This window comes from Amia ocellicauda, chromosome 8 (assembly GCF_036373705.1).
Source record: "Amia ocellicauda isolate fAmiCal2 chromosome 8, fAmiCal2.hap1, whole genome shotgun sequence".
NCBI classification, from domain to species: domain Eukaryota; kingdom Metazoa; phylum Chordata; class Actinopteri; order Amiiformes; family Amiidae; genus Amia; species Amia ocellicauda.
Genome location: NC_089857.1, coordinates 42,445,638 through 42,466,349, shown reverse-complemented (window position 1 = coordinate 42,466,349; position 20,712 = coordinate 42,445,638). Strand labels below are relative to the sequence as shown.

Sequence of the window (20,712 nt, the reverse complement as noted above, 5' to 3'; positions counted from 1 at the left end):
TCAGATGTTACAAGTCTGTCCTTGTCGCTTTAACAGTGATGCCTTTTAATATAGTCTGAAGCTTAACATTTAAAATGAAATCCATGCCACACTGAGACTTAAAAATGGTTTTAAGGCATAATATATAAATTAATTTGTGAGGGGGAGCTTGGGACTGGTCTAAATTATGTAGCTATATAACTACAAAAACAGAACAAGTAGAACAATAGATTAGCAAAGCTTAGCCTTTCCTTTCTACCAAAGGAAATTATTTTAAACTGCTTGTGATTCAAGCTAGTATTGACCTCTCCTAAGGTCATGCCGGTCGGTTCAGTTCGGTGTAGAATTACTTTCTGAAAGGGATAGTCAGCATTCCCGCTTCAAACAAGACACATAATGTGTGATAAAGGACTTAGACCGATAATCACTTCCACCTTAAACCCAGTTTATCGATTTCAACAGGATGAGTGACATCAAAACTGTTCGGTATATCAGAGTGAAAGGACGATAATCTATTCTGCAGCAGTAAAAAAAAACAAGCTAAATATGAAACCTTTGTAAGCAAGATAGGCACAGCTGAGTAATATCTAGTCTTTTTCTTCTACCATCTCCCAAGCAGAGACCACACTGATGAGCAGTGTAAGGCCAAGCTCATATGTTCCCAGAAACTGTCTTGTATTTTTCTCTCAGAACCATTACTAATGTATGACGTGTTATATGAGCTTAATCTCTCCCATTTGGATTAATTCAACGGGGCTACCCAACTAAAATCAAATCAAAAATCATTATGCTGAAGACACTGAGCTAGCAAGACAACTTAATGAAGATGGACCAACATGTCCAGAGATTACAGTTTCTGTGTCACTGTGGACACCGATCAGCTTTCAGTTGAGTTTCAGTGCTACATTTGGATTGTTTCTCTGTGCAAAAAGAGCTCTCTGTGATTTTAGGGGTGGGGGGGAGCTGTATAAGTTAAGGATAAGCGACCAGGTAACCAGGCAGTGTGTTAGGAAACACTGGTATAGTGTGGAGAAGACTTATCCCAGAAAGGACTGAGGTTTGTCCTTGGTGATCAGCCTCACAGTACCGGAGGACATTAATACCTTAATGTCTTTGTTTTCTGTTGCCAAAAATCGGTTCTTGCTCTTGAAAGGGAGAGGAAAAAAAAGGTCAGAGAGGATAGAGACGACAGAAAGCAGCATCAGCACTACAGATGTGCTGAGGAGCCTCTTTCTGCTCCGGCGTAGAGAAAACAACCTGGGGACAGAGCGAGTCTGAGATCAGGAGGCCACAAGGCTGGGGCACAGTTAATTGGGTCACACATGAGAGGCGTATCAGAGATACAATGTGACACATGCCTCTCCTGAGACGATATGATATAGCTAATCTAGACCCAGGAGCTTCTCCACTCTTGGTCAGGCTCCTTATTGATAAGTTTACTGGCCCTTCAGTTAATGCACTTATGTGGTATACTTGGGTTTTAATCGTACCCCTCTCCAATATAGTATCGTCCACTAAGTAAGCCCATGGCAACACAAAATGGAGGTAAACAGAGCTCTGATAGCTGAACGACGTCAGATGAATCAGTCATGTCAAAGATATGGTGTGATGCTCTCGTATGACCTGTCTACACAGCAGGTTCTGACATCAAGCTGGAGTTTGACTGAGACATTGAAAAGTGCAGGAAACATAAGACAACACTAGACCACCACCCCCCTCCAGAAAATGATATTGTACAACCCCCTATAGATGTGTAACACACAGTAGAGAAGATGACCTCTGGAAGTCCATTGTTTAACACATACTATAGAAATAAGTTCCAGGCAATTTGAGAACTCCAGCGGTTGAGGGCTGGAATCCCGGTTTAATATTTTCAAGCGCGTCCTGTAGGTAAAATGTTCACTTTGTTAGAGGAAATCGATAGTGAAAACATGACAGAAAAGGTCATTGTGTTTTTTAGCTGCCAAAATCTAATTTTCCAGAGTGGCTCTGGCGAGAGAGAGGCGGCAACACGATCGCGGTGCCACGTAGGGCGATGCTACCTGGAAGACTGAGCTGGCAGCTCTGAAGGATGTTTCTGAGCCGTCAGCGCCGTCTCTGGGGTTTCGCTCCACTTTTAAATCCTGACTCTCAGAGAAATATTTACGAATGCTTCAAGGACAAAGAAATAAAAGGCATCTGGCAATTGTAGCAGAGTGGTGCTTGGGAAATGAATGCTAGTGTAGCTTACAGATACGACATTTCTATCTTTATTATCACTTCTATATTATTATTGTTGTTGTTGTTGTACAAATGTAGCTTTACACTTATCCTAGTTCATGTGACTGCCTTTGTTTGTAAGTTGTACTTTTTACACAATGCAGTCAAATATCCAGCGTTTTCAAGTGTTTTCTGATCTTTTGTTAATGGGGAATTTGATCTGGGGTAAATTCTCCTCAATATGTACAGTAAGGTAATTTAACAATCTAGTCAGGTGACAAGTGTTGAGAATCTGCTATATTTCCCTGGGAATGTAGAGCTAATCTGTTTTGTTGGCCCCAGGGTTTTCTGCATTAACGTGTGGCACCGCAATGTTATAAACCGTTTTCACAACACAACAGGTCAATAATAACTTCACGCCTCCTGTTTGACTAAGATTGAAATTCCAATTTTTGTAAAATTTCGAGAATTTGTTTAGCGCGAATCCTATGAATTATTTACAGCGCACCTTATTTAAAATATCAGGCGTGTTTACAAGGACGTTGGCTGAAAACTAATTAGATTATTTTAAGCAGCACGTAGGAAAGTAGGAGAGGGGAAATAGACACAAGGCAGAGACATATTTTATATATGAAGGCAAGAGCTCTTTAATCGTCTCTGATGGGGATGGTGGTTTTAACCCATCGTGAGCAGTGGCTCTGAGCAGAAAGCACTGTTGGTACTGCTGTGTAGGTTGTGTTGAGAATGAGTTTTGCATGATTCTCTCAGCATGCTTTCCTGTGATGCTTATATACAGAATATAAATTAAATTTCTAAGTGCCTACTTCCCGTTGAATTAGATGAATATTGAAAGTGCTTGACCACAGATAAGACTGAGGTTCAGTTAACACAAGCAGTGGAACAAAGCACCACAATGTATGCATGTGCATGCTACTGATTTTACTAGTTACTTTGTAGTGCTTGTATATGTCAGATAAATGCCATTTAAATCTCCTTAATACAGTCATTTACTACACATAAACTGATGCCTTAGATGGCTAAAGGGAATGTGTCACATTTGTAAGAAAAAAGTCATTTTATTTTGAGCGTAAATGTTTACTTTTTTAAAGCTATTTACCCATTTATAGTAAATAAATAAATAAATACATACATCAAAGGTGAGATGCAGAATATATTTTTTTAAAGGCTAATGATATACATTTGGTTACGTTTTCCTCTTAACCGATATCCTGTGAGTAAATAATGCAGCGGCCGTTGCTGGATTAAACTCCCTCCCTGAGAAACCATAGATAAACCATGAGAATTGATCCGATTAAGTTTACTTGTGGCTGTCCTTATGCATCTGTATCCACATTCACTGAGGCTATTCGATAAATTGGTAATGAGACGAATATCTTCTGACGTAGAAGCATCACGGTTTTGGACCCTGAACAAGTTACAGGTTGTGTCTTTTTCACCGCTGTGCTAATTTGAATTAAGCTGTTTGTGAACAAGGGGACGGGGATGTTCTGTAGCAAAATGGTTTGAGGACATCAGATGCTTCAGACACCTGATTCATAAACAGTTTCTAAAAATAAATAAACACAATTATGTTTACTGATGTGCATTCAAAAGATGGATACATGTGTCCAGTTCAGTCCTGACCATTAGTTATTAAGGAGGGAGCACTAGTTTTAGTTAGTTTAGTCCTGTTATGTATATAGCTAGACTTTCCTGGCGCTGATGAGGGATGCTGGGTTTGTGTAGTTTTAGTCACAGGTTTGTAACCTAGTCATGTGACAGATTCCCATGTGCATAGCCTCTGCAGGTAGGAATACAGTTCCATCGGGATAGCCTCAGATTATGTGGTGCTGTGAGAATTGTTGTTATTGTCTTGTTATTATTAGTAGAAGTAGTACTGTAGTAGTTATAGTAGTATGTTTGCGAGTACTTTTAATGATACCTTAGGAAAAATATACTATATATAACACAGAGAAGAATAGAGAACAGCCAGTTTATTTGCAACCAGAGCGATACATGCCATTCAGCCACCTGAATACTATCCCAGCTGAGCCGGGCACAGTCTAATTTTAATGTTTTCGCATCACATTAGCAGCGGAAACATGGATTAGCCGTCAGTGTACATGTGTGATTTGTTTTTTGAGTGCAGCGTAATGCTCTTTTCTCAAACTGTTTTTCCCTTTTTTCTTTCTTTTTGTCTGAATTGGCAGAGCATCTTGGAATTGAATTTATGGGTATGGACCGATCATTCTTTTTAGCTTGCCGATTTAGGATCCTTAGGAGCTTAAAACTTTCCTTTAACTCCAAACCAGTTTCCTTGTGCTTATGAAGGGATCATACAGCCATAACGTTAAAAAAAAAACATCAACCACAGAGCTCAGAGTAATCTCCCAGAGCAAGCAAAGAGCGACTTCACTTTATGAAGACACAAATATTGCATGTACAATTATGATCTTTGTAGGGTTTCTTACTTGTAGAGGACTCATCAATTAACTTGAAATATATATGATTTAATAGAAATATTAAAGCGGTGACCTACTTCACGTTTTGCCTGAAAGTGTGTCTTCTCCGAGCCTCAGAGGTATCTTGATTAAAGTGATGCATGCATAAGTGAAGGCAGATTAAGGAGCCCTCAATTATTCATAAACATTAGACTAGGATGTGCACCATGCAGTCTTTAACATACAATTAGTGTAACTCGCATGGACTTAGAGACCGGGTGAAGTCCTTAAATATGTATACGGCACTTGACCCTGCTTTATGATCTCACACCTCAGATGGGATACACACACTGCTCTCCTGTAGGTGGTCACAACAGTTTACTGGTTATGCTGTATGGATTATCCCTTCACACTTTGCTTTAGCCTTTTCCCAGCATTCTCCACTCTGTTTCCTCCAGTATCAAGCATGCTACGCCAGGTCTGCAGACGCCTCCCTCAACCCTTTGCGTCCCCCCCCCCATGTTTTTCTCTTCTTCTTCTTCTTCTTCTTCTTCTTCTTCTTCTTCTTCTTCTTCTTCTTCTTCTTCTTCTTCTTCTTCTTTTCTTCTGTTTCTGTCTGTTAGTGTCCCCGTGTCATCGTTCTGTGTTCCCTCATCCACTACATCATCCATACAGATTAACGGCTGTCTCTCTTTTCGATGGCCTCTGTTTCCTGTAAACAATTGTTTAATAATTGTGTTACATGAAATGCTCATTGTACCGGGGTTTGCTCACAGGAAGTACACGGCCGTGATGGCTTTGGTGAGGATTTTACACACCCGTACGGTCTTGCTTTGTTTAAAAATAGGAAGAAAAAAAAGTACAGGACAGTTGGTATAATGATTTATATAAAGTAATGTTTGTATGTGAGAAGTGTCGTTGCTTTACTCTAGAATAGTAATTGAGTTTAAAAGAAAAAATAAACAAACATATCATGGTTGAATCAAAGACATTTTACATTAAAAGCAATTACAGAATTATTAATGTTCAGTCCTGTGAACAAACCCTTCCTCTGTTATTTAAATGTATAAAATGTATTGTAACATGTGTATTGATTTTAAACTCTGATCATGTATATGTATGAAATATTGTACATTTTGTATACATACATATATGTTTGCGTGTGTGTGAAATAAGTTTGTGTGATTAGTAACATTACATGGACATTCGTATTGCCATCGCCATTGTATTATTTTATTTTCAAGAGTTTCCTGTAGTGTTAATTTCAGTGTTTAGTCTTCTGCTTTCTCTTTTATATCCAAGAAGGAAAGCTTTTGGAAATATGTTTTCAATTCCAGTTTTGTAAGGCAGTAAAACCCCAAATTGCTCTAACAAAACTTTTAGTGGTTATTTACAGTAAGTCATCTTGAAATGTATTTTTCTTGCCAACCAGACATTTATTTCCGGTACAAAGTGCCACTGAAAACATGTACCATCTGATAGAAATTAAAATGCAATATTGTTCCTATATCCTACTGGCCACTGACATTCCTTTCAACAAACATCCATAGAGTTGGAGAATAGATGGCAATACCAGTGTCCGCTAATATAATCATCATATTTAAACTGGAATTGTATTAATAAGTATGTGTAAACAAATAACTTCTGCATGTGTGCGTATGTGTGAATGCATGAGATAAAGTTAAAGAATGAGGAGACACATGTTTGTGTTCTTCACTACCTGTTTCACTACTGTAGGTGTTTGTGTTTATGGTGTGTATGTCTATGGAGGAGTTGAAATCACAAATGTTTGCTTCTCTCTTCTAGAAGCTGAGGAACTGTACCAGAAACGTGTTTTAACAATTACAGGCATCTGCATCGCGCTCTTAGTGGTGGGAATCATGTGTGTTGTTGCCTACTGCAAAACCAAGTAATTTATTTTTACTATTCCACTAATAGCTATGATTATGTTTATGGATTAGGAACCTCAGTATCACATATACCAACTCTCAGTGACCTAATCATAATCTCATTGAGCGCAGCTGTACGAGCTGAGTTGTTTGTTTATGTTTTTATTTCCTTATTCTCCCAGAGTATGACCTAAGTGAGAAATGAAAAACGCAGTCTGTGTGTCTAGCTGTAGTCAGTCTTATGAGATACAACCATTAAATCATAAATAAGTTGCTATTCGGTAACAAGAGTAATATTGTGCCTTTCCAATAGACTTTGTACTGTGCTTTATAAGATGTAGACTTTGTTTTCTCTATATAATTCACCAGTAAGCCTTTATTATTGTGTGAAATATTCTCTAGTTTCGTATGCTTCAGCATACCTGGCACTACTTACCCCTCTAAACAAAGTCCAGGAAGCAGAAGCAGCTTACGCTTAAAAAACAGGGAAAGAAAAGCAGGTTGATAACTTTGTAATGAAGTATTTTTCTACTAAAACAGGAAGCAAAGAAAAAAGCTTCACGATCGCCTGAGACAAAGTCTGAGGTCTGAGCGAAACAACATGACCAGTCTGGCCAACGGGCCTCAAAGCCCAAACCCACCCATGGAGAGCATCCAGCTTGTCAATGTGAGTTCGGGCCCTTTTCAGAGGCAATCTCTCTCTCTCTTATATGCACACACTCTCTCTCTGTCTCTCTCACACTCTTTCTCTCTCACTCGCTCTCTTTCTCTTTCTTGCTATTAGATAAATATTTCACTTCTGTTAATCACAGCCCATAAATACCTCCCCCCACAATCTCACTGGTTGCTTCCTTATGGTCTCCAGTCTGTCATATTCTGCAGACAAGTTTATAATTTTTTTTTTTGTATTTATTCACAATAACATTTGGGGAACTGGGAGAGAATAGAATTGCCGGGACATTTGTTTCTCCAAATTAGATTTCAGAGGCTGAAGAACTTGTAGACTGGAGGGTAAAGCCCTCAGAGACAACACTGATTTTACAAAAAGAGAACAGAGAGTGAGAGACAGAGAGAGAGACAGAGAGAGAGAGAGAGAGGTAGAAAGGAGTGGACATGTTATCCTGTGGCAGGATATAAAAACTGAAAATGCCACAGATATAAATAACTATATTATGGCTGAAATAACCTGTGCAGAGGCTTGTATAGTTTTACAGTAATGACCGCATCCCAGTAGACGTAACTGGGGATTGAAAGTGCTGAGTTTATGGTCACCTCTGCCGCAGTCAGGGCTGTAAAATGGGAGAGTTGGGAGTTCATTGAACCATTAACCCCTCGGAAACAAAGACCACATGATGATGATGATGATGATAACTGCATCCGCCAGCAAAGCCAACCTTTAAAGCATGCATACGTGTGCATCGTCATAATGATTGTGGAGCCGATGTAGTTATGTGTAACTGTAGGTGAACGCGGGGTCAAACAGCCACTTCCTGTGCTGATCTGTAAAGCTCAATTTTTCCTTTGTTTTTCCAATTTTAGCAGTACGCTTCGAAGAATCCCATCCCCGCCGTGCACAACATCGAGAAGGAGACGGAAACATCATTCTCCACAAGCCAATACACATCGACAGTACACCATTCAACCACCGTGACTCACACATCCAGTCAAAGGTAAATAAATAAAAGCTGTTACTCCTCACACCACTATACAGCCTTTTCTTCCCAGATCCTTTATCCCGTCTGACACGCCAAGATTGTTCCCTTGGAAAATAAAGCTCTTATGGGTGCATATCAGCAAAGAGCCATTATCTTTGTCTGTGGAGCTTGCTTTTCACGCGGCACAGATTGTATTAATGTGGTGGATCCTTAGACTGTCGGAAATCGTTATTTTATACTTCTAATGGATAGTATACAGATGTTGAAAATAAATGTTCCATTGCCTTAATGTTCCTGTTTGTTAATCAGGCTTTTCACTATTAAAACTTACCTCTGCACCTCTGATAAAAAACACACACAAAAAACGCTGACAGTTTGTTTGCTGTGTGGCAGAAAGTATTTCCTTTTTACACACACATGCAAACAAACTTCATCACGAGTCTGTCTATGGCACGCATCAAGCACTAGGGCATTGTGGCAAAGGCAGCTGTCCACGAGCCCCTTCTTCACACATGGAAATGCTCCTGAGACGAAGATAGGACAGTGCAGGACAAGAGGAGCACTGTCATGAACATCTCTACATGTTGTGTCACCTTGGACAACAGTGGACCTTTGGCATAGGTGGAATTTTACCCAGAGACCCCATTTGTTTCTTGTCTGTCGTCATCATGTGACTTCAGACCACGTCTTTTGTTCGTGGCCTTTTGGAGTGTGCATACGCGAAGCTTGGCAGACCTGCTGACAATGTCACCAGTTACTCTGCAAACGTGAGGCGAAGGACAAGTCGGGTCTAATGTATTCTGACTAAAGATCATCTTGGCAATCAGTCTTTCCGGTGTTGGACGTGATTCCCTTCTCTCTCGCCGAGTCGTGTTTCTAAAGGGCAAACGCTGGCCGGCGCTGCGGATGAATTCACGTGAGAGAGCCTCGTGTGCAGGGAGGTGGGTCAGAAACACGCGAGGCACGTGGCGCGGCTGTCGAGGGGGAACGGCGGACACGAGGAACATGCCAATAGGTGTTTCAATCGTCTATTCCAGCGCTGCATTTTTATCAGTTGGATGGGGACCGGAGTGGGATGAAAATGTATTTTAACAGCCAGGTTCCTGTTGGTTTGTTTGTTTGTGTTCTGTCTTTTGTTTTACACACACCGGACAAGTCAGCCTCCTGGGGGGTTTTAATTGTTTTCACACCACAAAGCCCCCTTTTGTTGTTGTTTTTTTCCTTGCTTCTACTCATGTGTGTTTGCTGCGCCTCCCTCTCCCTTCCCCAGCTGGAGCAACGGTCCGAGCGAGAGCCTGGTGTCAGAGAGCCGCTCGGTGCTGATGACGTCATCGATGGAGACCAGTCGACACACCACTCCGCTGAGTCACCGGGGGAGGCTCAACGCCACAGGGTGTGCACGGGATCTCAGTTCCTACCTGAAAAGCTCCAGAGACACGCCCGACTCCTACAAAGACTCCCCCCACAGCGAGAGGTACTGATGCCACTCCTCAGGGCTGCGGTGCTGCTGGCCATGTTGGTAGTGTCCTCTTTAAATGCTCATAAAACCGGGGAGACCGGGGCTTGCACGGTTACCTAGCTCTGCTTCCTGTGAACTGAAGTCATTAATTTGAAAGGATTTCTTTAAAGATTTGTATGAATCGCATGAATGCGGATTTGTTTATTTGTACCGACAGGATTAACTGACAAAACATTAAAAGGTTTATACCTTTAAAAATAAGGGGATTCATTGTGACCCACCCAAAAAAGCCACATGAAGTGTGTTCGGCACAATGTGTTGATTGTAGTGGGTGTGTGGCCACCTTATACCAACGGTTTCGGCAGCAGCTCAGTCTTTGAGATCAACGGTAAAGGTAAAGGTTGACATGCTGTATAATAATGCTAAGCCTTGTTTGTGGGCTGCTTGGTTGAATAGACCCTCACTCTCAGGCCTGACTGACTGACACATTCAGTTTTACAAGAATGTCAATTAGCTGTTGCGAAATGAACCCTGTATGTACTTTCATGAATGGAGGAATCACAAGACGCGGCAGGTGAACACAAGACATTTTTATGTTTGACCAAATGGTTTTCCCTGTCAGCGGGGGATACAAAGTCAGTGAACCGTTCCTAATTCTCAGGAAGTGATGATTGATCCGAACGGAATTTGTTCAATAACTGCTAAAAAAAACACCCTAAAGATTAACTTTTTATTTTTCACAACTGCCAAGTCGCACAGGTGTTTAAGGCCAGGGGATTGTGTTTCCCTGCGCTGCAAATTTGAATATTCATGACTATCAAGAATGAATGTAAAATTGCTTCTTAATGATATATTTACACTTGAAAGCCTTTTTGACCTAAAAAACAAATCCGTCTCAGTTATTTTTGTACATTGTAAGTGCAGGCAGGGATTAATTCGCTGTTTTGGTATCTTTTTAAAGGCAACGTTGTGAATTAAGCAGAAACTAGACAGATTATTTGAAGAAAATGTAGCTTTGAGTCAAGTAGTGACTGGATGTTGAGGAATTCCTGCATCCAGACGATTGTTTGGCATCTAATCGCGTCCGCCATGATTGACTCGAAGTTCTCATCGATATGCTTAGTTTATCTCCATTCTCCTGACACTTTTAGTGTGTTCTTCGCATTTGCCGTTGTTCTACACCGTGTTCCTGTCTCTGTCGTTGTATTCCCCAAAGCTCTTCCTCTCTCAGATGCCTTCTGTGTATTGATAAGCAGGAGGCAGGGAAGTTAAAGGGAATGTAAGACGCTGTGGATTTGAGGGAGTCTGGGCGGAGGGGAAGCCAGCGACTCGCGCTTCTTCTGATCAGCGTGACGGCTGTCACCGGGGTGTTTCTGTGTGCCGTCGTTAGTATTCTCCAGCTATACATCGTCCCAGTCACCCCCCCACCCTCCTACGCTTTCAAAACACTCTCGTGTCGTATTCGTTTGTGTACCATCAGACTCTTACATCGTGTTGTCTGGGCAGTGCCATATGTAGAAGGGCTGAGGGCAGGAGTCAGGGAGCGTGTTGAATTGTATCATATTAATGAAGAAAGGAGAGAGCAGATTTTGAATTTGTAAACAGGCCTGGTTGGGACGCCTCTGCTTATTTCATTGCGCTCCTCTTTGTGAGACAGTGACAGCGCAGCATGCCGCACACCTGCTCATGGGACCCGGGGGTCACAGGTTGTAGCATCTTGGTTGCTGAGAAATAGAAGCTCCATCTGCTTTCATCACTCAGATGATGTGACAGTGGCGCTGAAGACCTAATGTGTCTCTGTCCCCCCGATCGTGAGGGGCATGAGGAAACTGCTCCACAGGAAGTTAAAACGATGCTGGTTTTGGCCAGTGCTTGTTATGTTAGGCCTAGAACATATTTAGCAGCCCCTGAGTATTGTCTTGTGCCCTGCGCATGACTGATTGAGGGTTTTAATAAATAAATTACCCCTGTAGATTCTGTCCTTCCTGGCAAAATGCCTGAACTTTCCCTTCTCCCCTGTTTGTTTGTCCTCCAAAGGTACGTGTCGGCCATGACGACACCCAACCGCATGTCTCCAGTGGACCCGGGCCCGCCCATGTCCCCGAAGTCCCCACCCTCGGAGATGTCTCCGCCAATGTCCAGCCTGGCAACATCCATCCCCTCGGTGGCCGTCAGCCCCCTGGGGGAGGAGGAGCGCCCCCTCCTGCTGGTGACGCCACCCCGGCCGCGGGACAAGAAGCAGGAGCTCCTCCCCAGCCAGTACCAGCGCCAGTCCGCCCACTACAACCACGGCCACGAGGCGCACAGCCCCCCACCCAGCCCCCTGCGGCTCGCGGAGGACGACGAATATGAGACCACCCAGGAGTACGAGCCGACCGCGCCGCAGCCCGCTAAAAAACTCACCAACGGTCGGCGGGTGAAAAGAACAAAGCTCAATGGCCACGTTCCCCAGCAGCCGGAGAGCGAGAGCGACAGCAGCACGGAGAGCAGCAGTTCGGGCAGCGAGACGGAAGACGAGCGCGTCGGGGAGGACACGCCCTTCCTCAGCCTACAGAACCCCCTCGCTGCCGCACTGGAGACGACCCCCGGGTACAGGCCGGCCGAGGGGGGCAGGACTAACACGGGCCACCGGCTGTCTGCGTCGGAGGATCTGCCAGCTCGGCTGTCCAGTGTAATAGCTAATCAAGATCCAATTGCTGTATAGATCGAAAATAATAATAATAATATTCATAATAATAATAATTATTATTATACATAGAGTCACCGGTAAACCTTTATTTTATATAAATGAAGTATTCCAGGAAAATAATAGATAAATTAAAAAAAAGAAAGAAAAACTGAAAAAAAAATACTTTAAATTAAACTATTTTATTTTAGCAGTAGTGAATAAAGTCTTTTATAAATTCTATGTATGTAAACGTGTTTTGAGTTCTGAATGAATGTGCCATATGTAGCAAAATTGACAGTATTTCAATGGAGAGAAATATCAATGGTGCCTTTATGTTTTGTTCAGCGTAAAGACACTGTTCCAGAGTATTTCCACGCGAGCGCTGTTTGTCGTCTCCTCGCAGTGCTTTCCTCCCACCAATCCATTGGCTCTAAAGTAATACGTTATGGGGTATCTGATAGTGATAACGCTGGTTAGGATCAGTGCACCTGCAGTCAAAAAATGCCTTTTTTTGTTTCACCGAATGCATTAAAGGTATTGGCAATCAGTTCCAATGTTGCGCTTTTGTGTACTTCAAACACTGTCGAGTGTGACATCATAATCCCAACTGTCACTGTTTTTAGGTCATTTTTCTGCACTCTAGGTCATATGTTAACTGTGTGAAGTCAAGAGATATTATATTTGTATTTTAATTTAGTCTTAGCCTCGCATCCTGACGAAAGCCAACTACAGACATACTCAACGATATATGCGTATTGTGCCGTATCATAGTGGAAGTGAAAGCTGCAAACTGACTACTAATGTAATCCTTAACTTTCCTGAGACTGCAGCACCAGTCGTGTCTCCGCAGACCACAGAGGCAACCCCGCGGCAAAGAAAACAGGAAGGCCCTGCTGCTTTCACCCAGGAATTTACCTGTACGCGCAATTCAGAAGTTAAAAATTAAAGTTCTCTGAATAAGCACAGGTGTATTCTTCATATGTAATACATTTGCAGCTATCACAGTTAATATATATAATATTTCCTTTTATTTATAGATAACTGTGCTGCAATAATTGACTAATCAGATTATTCAGGTCAGATGGCGTTGTACGCAGCCAGGGGATCATCAGATTAACACAACAGAATAATTTAGTTTTCTTTTGCCAAATACACTTTTAGTGGGATTTGCTTGTGCCGCGAAAAACACATTTTGATTTGTAAAAGTGCTATGACTGTTTGATGCATTTTAAAACCTGGCCTGTCGAAAAAAATTGCCAGAGCCATCCGTCCTCTGTGTTTCCAAGGCCTTTCACACGGTGTACAAGCTCGTTTGCCAGTTCCTGTTCCAGTTTAATACATTAATTAAAACTCGTAATAACAAGAAATAGAGTCACCTTTGATAGTAGTGTTATCTCAGGAGGGGTCAGGACCTCTGTGACGGTGTGTCCATGGAAATACCCAGGGGGAAGAAATGAATCAAAAATACAATTTAAAAGTCCCGTCAGGGGGATTCTTAACTAGCTCAAGGTTTCGCTTCAATTGTTACATGTTCTGTTGCTGATTTGTCTGTTTACAGTTTGTTTTATAACTCTGAATCAATAAACCCACCCCATAATGCCTTGCTTTTGGCCAATAATTAGTTCATATTGTGTAAATATACCATTAAATACACAGATTCCTTTGCATTTACTGGCATATTACTTATTTGTGGTTACTGGGCCACCAGAGCTTCGTAAATAGTCTTAATTTCTTCTTCTGCTCTTTGTGACCCCCCATGGAGTCACACTGTCAGAAATCAATATCAATATATTATTTTTGTTGCTCGTTTGTTTCTGTGGAGGTGCACTAGTCATTAGTTCTCCGCCGGTGTGGCTTGACTGCCATTAAACGAGCATGATTAGGGAGGATTGAGGCATACAGATAATACACTGTCCAATTACATTGTTTTTATGCAACATTGTTACCAATATGGTTCCATAACGAGCCGTTACAAAACGCACTGTAACCGAGACGAGGCTGACAATACGTACAAGGAGAACGATTTTAGTGAATGAATAAATAAAGAGGCACTCTTGCATTTTCGGGCACGCGCTCTCCCCTGTAATGAGGCCGACAGCATGCATGCGTTGCACCGGGCGAATGTGCATGAGATGTTTGAGCAAACGAGAGCCTGCCGCCAGGGTCTCCTTCTGCACCTTCTCCTGCCCCATGCGTTCTTCTCATTCTGCACATTAAAGGACTAGTTTGGAAGAAGAGAAAAGAGTTCTTGTGACACGCGGAGTGCTTCCCACACACACATGCGCACACGTGTGTATACTTATATATATAATAATGAGGACTTCACGGCTTTGTCAGGACAGCTGGACTATTTTAATCTGTTTGTGCAATCGATGAAGGGCTTGTGATATGACCCCAAGGGGTGTCTGCAGGGGAGAATGTATCGCAATTAGCTCGGCACATCCAGCTGACAGAAACGTCAACTTTCAAACAACTCTATTAAAAAAAAATATATATATACATGTGTTTTAATCAATCATACATCTTGTGTGTCATGTTCAAAATTTAAAAGCAATTTGTTCCATCTGCTCTTGTTTTGTTTCTTTCTTTATGCAAAACGTACACAGACCGGCGGCAGGCTGTGAGATGTCGGCCTACATTTCAATAAAGCCCCTAGAAGCATGCATCACTCTTTGTGGATTCCTCTGCACACACTGATGACCTGCTAATATGGCACTCGGGTCTTTGATTGACAATAATAGGTACCTGTATTGCTTTCTGCAACAGAACTAAAGATGAAAACAAAAGGCACACAAACACACACACACACAATCTTAATTGCATATCTGCTGAACTTTAATGTTGGTGAACTGGCACACCTGACAGGAATTTATCAGCTTTTCTTTAAAAAAAAAAAAAAAAAAAGTTTGCCATTGTACATAAAAAACAGTGATGAAAATTAAACAACTTTAAAAATAATACCAGCAAGAAAGGACAACGTTGCTAATGCTTTTTAAATTTTGTTTGGTTTTCTTTCGTTCTGCATCGTATCTTCCAAAAAATGTCCTTTTGCCTTTCATTTTGTCAGTTGTATCTGTTATTTGGATGCTATGATCCCTTTGCGTCTGTGGATTACTGTTCCATACATTACCACCAGTGCATAGTAAAGGAAATGCCCAGCATGTATACAGTCCTCTAGGTTTTAGTTAATTTTGGACAATCTCAGATCTATCTAGCCCAGCATAGACCAGTTTCTGTTTGGAAATCTGTTTCCCTGCGATTCCTCCCCCAGGCAGGTCAGGAATTCACCTCCCTGTGTTTTCAGTTGTAAAGCCGTCTTAGAAACCTCACCCCTACGCTCTGCTAACCCTTAAATCTGATATGTACAGCAGTCCTCCCTCAGTGGGTAGGTATCTTAATTCACACAACGAAGACCCTTTCTTCTCCAGTCTATATATGAACACCTTCACCTTCGGATTCAGCTTTAGGTTTGAGCCTTTAAATGGTGTTTTCAAGGTCCTTACACTATATTTTTCACCAGAGGTTCCCAACCCTGGGCCTTTGAGGTTTTTGTTCCAACCGAGCTCTCAATTACTTAATTGAATCTTAATTGAAGTAACATTCTGCTTAGATTTGACTTTTTAAATTGTGTAATAAAATTGTTGGTTCTTTAATAAGTTCTTTATACAATTCTGTACTGAACTTAAACCCCTACTGTTTAAAATCATTAAAAGGCTCTGATGTAGGAAATTATTTGTTAAATTAAGGGTTCAATTAAGTAATTGAGAGCTCAGTTGGATCAAAAGGGGCTTCTCCAGGACCAGGGTTGAGAACAACTGTTTTACACTAAAAAACATATTGTTTGGTAATAGTATGTCTATACAATTGTACGTAAAGTATTTATATTTATATTATTTGATTTGCTTTTTATATACTGATGTTTATTTTTAATTTTATTTTTAGAGACCTATTGTGAATTGTGATTTGTCATGCTAGAGTTCAATGCAGTGTTAAAGACCAACTTGTTTGTTTGAAATAGACAAAGGACACTTATTTCTGTATACAGTTCATGCACATTGTCTGCTAAACAAATGACATTCGTGGTAAATGGATATCAGCAAGGCTTTTCAACGACATTATATCACTGAAGCATACTGCAATGATAATGTACGGCTTGAATAAAATGGTGTCTTCTATAGGTAGTCAATGTAAGAATGCACTATTTTATTCTAGGCAGAATACCTGTAAAAATATTCATGCTTTAATTATTATTATTTAAATTGTGAGTACTACTTCAGTTTGTGTTCAATGATTAAGGAATTAGACATACAATGTCCAGCTCAGACTCATACACAAGGTTGTGTGGTCACATGAGGGGATGGAATATTAACAGGAGTGAATCTTTACTTTCACATTTTTGAACATATGCCGTCTGTGATAGAGCATTTCTGTACAAACTTTGGGCTTGGCTTTATCAGACTACACTTCAATATGACAACTCCTCCCCGTTGTGTCCCGCTGATAAAACCCATTGCGTTATTTCAAGCTCGAATGGCTGTCGTTCATATGACCCCGATGCCACCTGACGTGATTCTGTGGTGACTTCACTCAGTCTCAGTGGGTTCTCTTGTGACCACGTGTGTCGCGTTGGCACATCAACGATCAGATGTATGTGATGTCTTTTCACCTGAAGCTAAACTATGCACTCAAACCCGTTGTGGTGCGAAAAGTCTATGTACTACCAGATGTAGGAGCCCGTGAGTAATTTCAAGGTTGAGATTTGATTTGTATTTTCATGCTGGGTTCTGTAATGAACTGCCTGCAGCAGAATTCAATTAGCTGTGCAAAACCTGACTGTTCACTTCAAGTCTGATCATTCATTTTGTACAATCATGACAACACAATTGCTGTTGAATTGGGCTGTAGAGTAGTTTTGCTCATAGCAGAGAAGGGGAAGACCCTGAAACTGAGTCTCATCGGCGCTCAAACGACACAAGCATTGATCAGGGCAACTCCCTGTAAGACACTACATCAGCAGTGCTAGGTTTATGTGAATTGCATTACAAGAAAAGATGGTTGCACAGAGTAGTGATACGATGTGAATACTGCCCTATATAACAGTCAAATATCTGCTCGGATCATTGGGTTCACTTTGTGTACTTCAATTTCCAATTATAAACCAGACTGACATAGAAATGTTTTTGTTTATGTTGTTGTTTGTTTGTTTGTTTGTTTGTTTGTTTTCTGATTCTCTTTCTTTCGATCCTCAGCATATACAAAATATTATTTTTATTATTTGGAGAATGTTTATTGTTTATTATTTTGTTTATTTAAGTTACTTTCTAAAATGGCACCCTTCAACATTCAACCTAACATTGTACATGCTAGTTCTTATTTAAAGAAATGTTCCACATAACAGATTGTTTTAAGTTGTATAAAAGTATTTCTTCGGGTTTGTTTTTTTTCTCTCATAATCCATATTTGTTTCTTTAAAATAATTTATTGTTGAGAATAAGGAATGTATCTTGTGTAAAATAGTTGAACGAAGTCTTTTGCCACTCACATGGGAAACTCAGCAATATCTTATTATTTATTTATTAAAAGTTGCAATTTTTTTAAGAAGTTCAATTTTGTACCCTTTTATGATTCATTAAATTGTATTATGGCATCAACAGCATTGCTTTTCCTTCAGTTATTTTCCTTATTGTCATACACGTTACATTTATAATTGTAAATTCTGTTAATTTATCTCAGATTTGATGAGAGTTGATGCTGCCACTAATTTGTAGTGCCTAGATGACTCTCCATCGCCCTCAAACAATATCAACTGCATATCTTGTGTCATAATCACACAATCTGAAGGCGTAGGTCTTGTAAAGTGACACTTGACATCACAGACCTCTGTTTTGCCCCCTGAACATTTTCTCTCTTGAAAGGGAACACAAAAATCACTTGCTGCAATATCAAATGTGATTTCTTGTCTCTCTCTTAATTGTAGTCCAAACATACTCTTAATATCATGCATTATTCCTCCCATGAATCTCACTAGGACTTTATTTTTCTGCATAATTACTTTAAAAGGCACTCGGGCCAAGCTGAGTCGTGTAAAGTAAATGTCACACATTGTCAATAGACACTTGAGTTGTGCTGATTGCAACAGGTTTCTTCCCCCTCTGGTGGAAGAGGGCGCTGAGTGCCGACCGATATGCTGACAGGTATGTTGTGCTGTCTCTGCTTTCATTTGTCAGTGAGGAAAAGATCTGACACAACTTTCACTCATGGCAAGTGTGTTGACCCCATCGCCACTCGTAGTAAAACCGTACCCGCTTTACATTCCCCATGCAGAATGGGGCAGGAAATGAGAATTGGAGCTGTTCTCCCTAGGTGGCGAGGTGGCAATTAATGGCTGCTGCAATCCACAGTGGGGGGTTGTATTGCTTTGCACAGCTGAATGGATCGCTGTTGTCAAAAACTGCGACGCCGGGAGCATTGATGATGGTACAGTCGTGGAACAGCAATTGAAGAGGCGACACTACATTGTGACATCGCGCGGGCATTCACCAGATTATCTTGATCTGAAATTGCTATCGACTGCAAGATATTTGCTGTCAGGTAGTAACGTGAGAAGGTGATGGAAAACAAGGGATTTGTCTCTGGCCGGCTGGGGGGACACTTTTGACACAAACCCGAGAGGAAACACTGAATTCCAAATGTCCCCCCAGAAAATGTAGCATGATGTATTATAATGTATCGTGGTGTGATACATTTCTCCGTGCTGTTGGCATAAATGCTGCCATATTAGCGGTCTTCACAATAACATGAAATACAAACGGGTTACTGGTCGATTTCAGTGCATTTCATGTATAGCTTCAATCTACATTTTTAAAAATGCACAAGAGACGTTCCCCATTTATTTTTTGTAATGGACAATTTAGGACAAACTAATTGATATGAATTTGCACAGGCTTGTATAATGACTTATGTGCGGAAAACTCAGTCTGCAGTTTGCAGCTAAGACTGGTTAGGTCAGTTCGTAACCCGCGGACCAGCGAGGAAGGAACACATTTCTACAGCAGCAACAAAAATAGTGAACAGATACTAGGACCTAACACAACCACACTATTGTGGCTCACAATCAGTTCTATCAAACAGTGACTCTGGAGCAGCCATCGCGAGGCAGAGAAAGTGCTGAGGTAAAACTGTATCCCAATAAAAGTGTACATTGTAAATGTTCACCATCCCAACAAATAAAGAAATCACTCAACACACAACGCAAAGGCGCAGAGTAGCAATCCAAAAGGGACACAAGACGGGGCCTGTCAGGGGCCACAGCTCTGGCATGCAGTGATGCAGCCAGTCTTTCAGGCCGGGCCGTCTGTCAGAGCGGTCCAATCAGCCCCACTTATGGAAAGCAGAACCGGCCATGGTGAGGCGAGGAAACAGTTTCCTTAAATCAGAGAGGAAAGAACTGGACTCCACCCGTTAAACACCTCCTCCCTTCTGTGCATTGACTTGATTTGGGTAAAGTGTCAAATGCTAAAACACTCTAAAACAGGTTTTAAAAAAGCTGAAAAGCTGTCAGCAGGCTAAAACAGGCTCTAAGGGGAAGATTGCATAAAAAGCACGTAAAACACAAGTTCCCATCTTGTGCTGCTGTCGGGCTCATCTTTGTCCATCATCTTTAACCCCCAATCCCAGCGGGAGGAGACTCACGCCGCACAAGGTCCGTGTCTGGAGCCCCTGGCCACGCGATCAGTCACAGTCCACTCCAATGGCTCCCGGACGTCTCCATCCCTCTGGAGGTCTCCTGCAGCTCTCTGTGTATGCCGCTCTGCCCGAGATATGAAAATGCAACCCCCTCCCTGCCAGTACGCCTGCCCTATCAAGAGCCCGTCCTACCGCCTCCACTCAGCTGGGTAATCTATACTGCATATGGACTCCTGGGAAGTCCATCATCTATAGGCGCTGTGGCTTCCAGCTCACTCTCCGTGCTCCCAAACACAGACTCCGTAGAATAAACAATCGGAAGTAAAAGTAAATGTTTGTAAGCATATAGAACATAGAATAGAAGAATGTATTAAAAACTGAAGGAATTCAAATTGGGGTTTAAGTGTTCAATACATAAAAATATACATTGCTCTGGATAAGGGCGTCTGCTAAGAAATCATTATAATAATAATAGTAATAATATAATCACACAGAGCAGGAGCCTTTGTGACATAATCATAGTCAATGTTTACAAAGTTGCTCTTTTCACTTCAGCCTGAGTCATGTTGCATCCCAAGCCACCTGTTTTCGTAAGATGAGGCAAAGGTCAGGTAGGAACGCCGCAGTTACTGAAAGGGAAAGTCAATCCAACCAGTTCTATAATAAGAGTAAGATCTAAGGCTGTGGCCGAACATATGTCTTGCGCAAAGGGGAGTTCCTCCTCTCAGACGTTTAT

At 41.4% G+C, this 20,712-nt stretch overlaps 1 protein-coding gene across 3 annotated transcripts in view; it reads left to right on the top strand.

Annotated features, from left to right (window-relative positions):
• The window catches only part of nrg1 (neuregulin 1), an 83,856-nt gene extending 65,913 nt beyond the window's left edge, over positions 1-17,943 (top strand). For 2 of the 3 annotated variants that reach the window (XM_066711496.1, XM_066711494.1), the window contains 6 exons: positions 4,389-4,412; positions 6,426-6,528; positions 7,049-7,175; positions 8,048-8,178; positions 9,434-9,637; positions 11,660-17,943. In XM_066711496.1, the coding sequence (XP_066567593.1) occupies positions 4,389-4,412; positions 6,426-6,528; positions 7,049-7,175; positions 8,048-8,178; positions 9,434-9,637; positions 11,660-12,326 (1,256 nt within the window). In that variant the 3' untranslated portion in view covers positions 12,327-17,943. The remainder of the gene's footprint in view (positions 1-4,388; positions 4,413-6,425; positions 6,529-7,048; positions 7,176-8,047; positions 8,179-9,433; positions 9,638-11,659) is intronic. The other variant, XM_066711495.1, reaches the window with a different exon arrangement.
• The last annotated feature ends 2,769 nt before the right edge of the window (positions 17,944-20,712 follow it).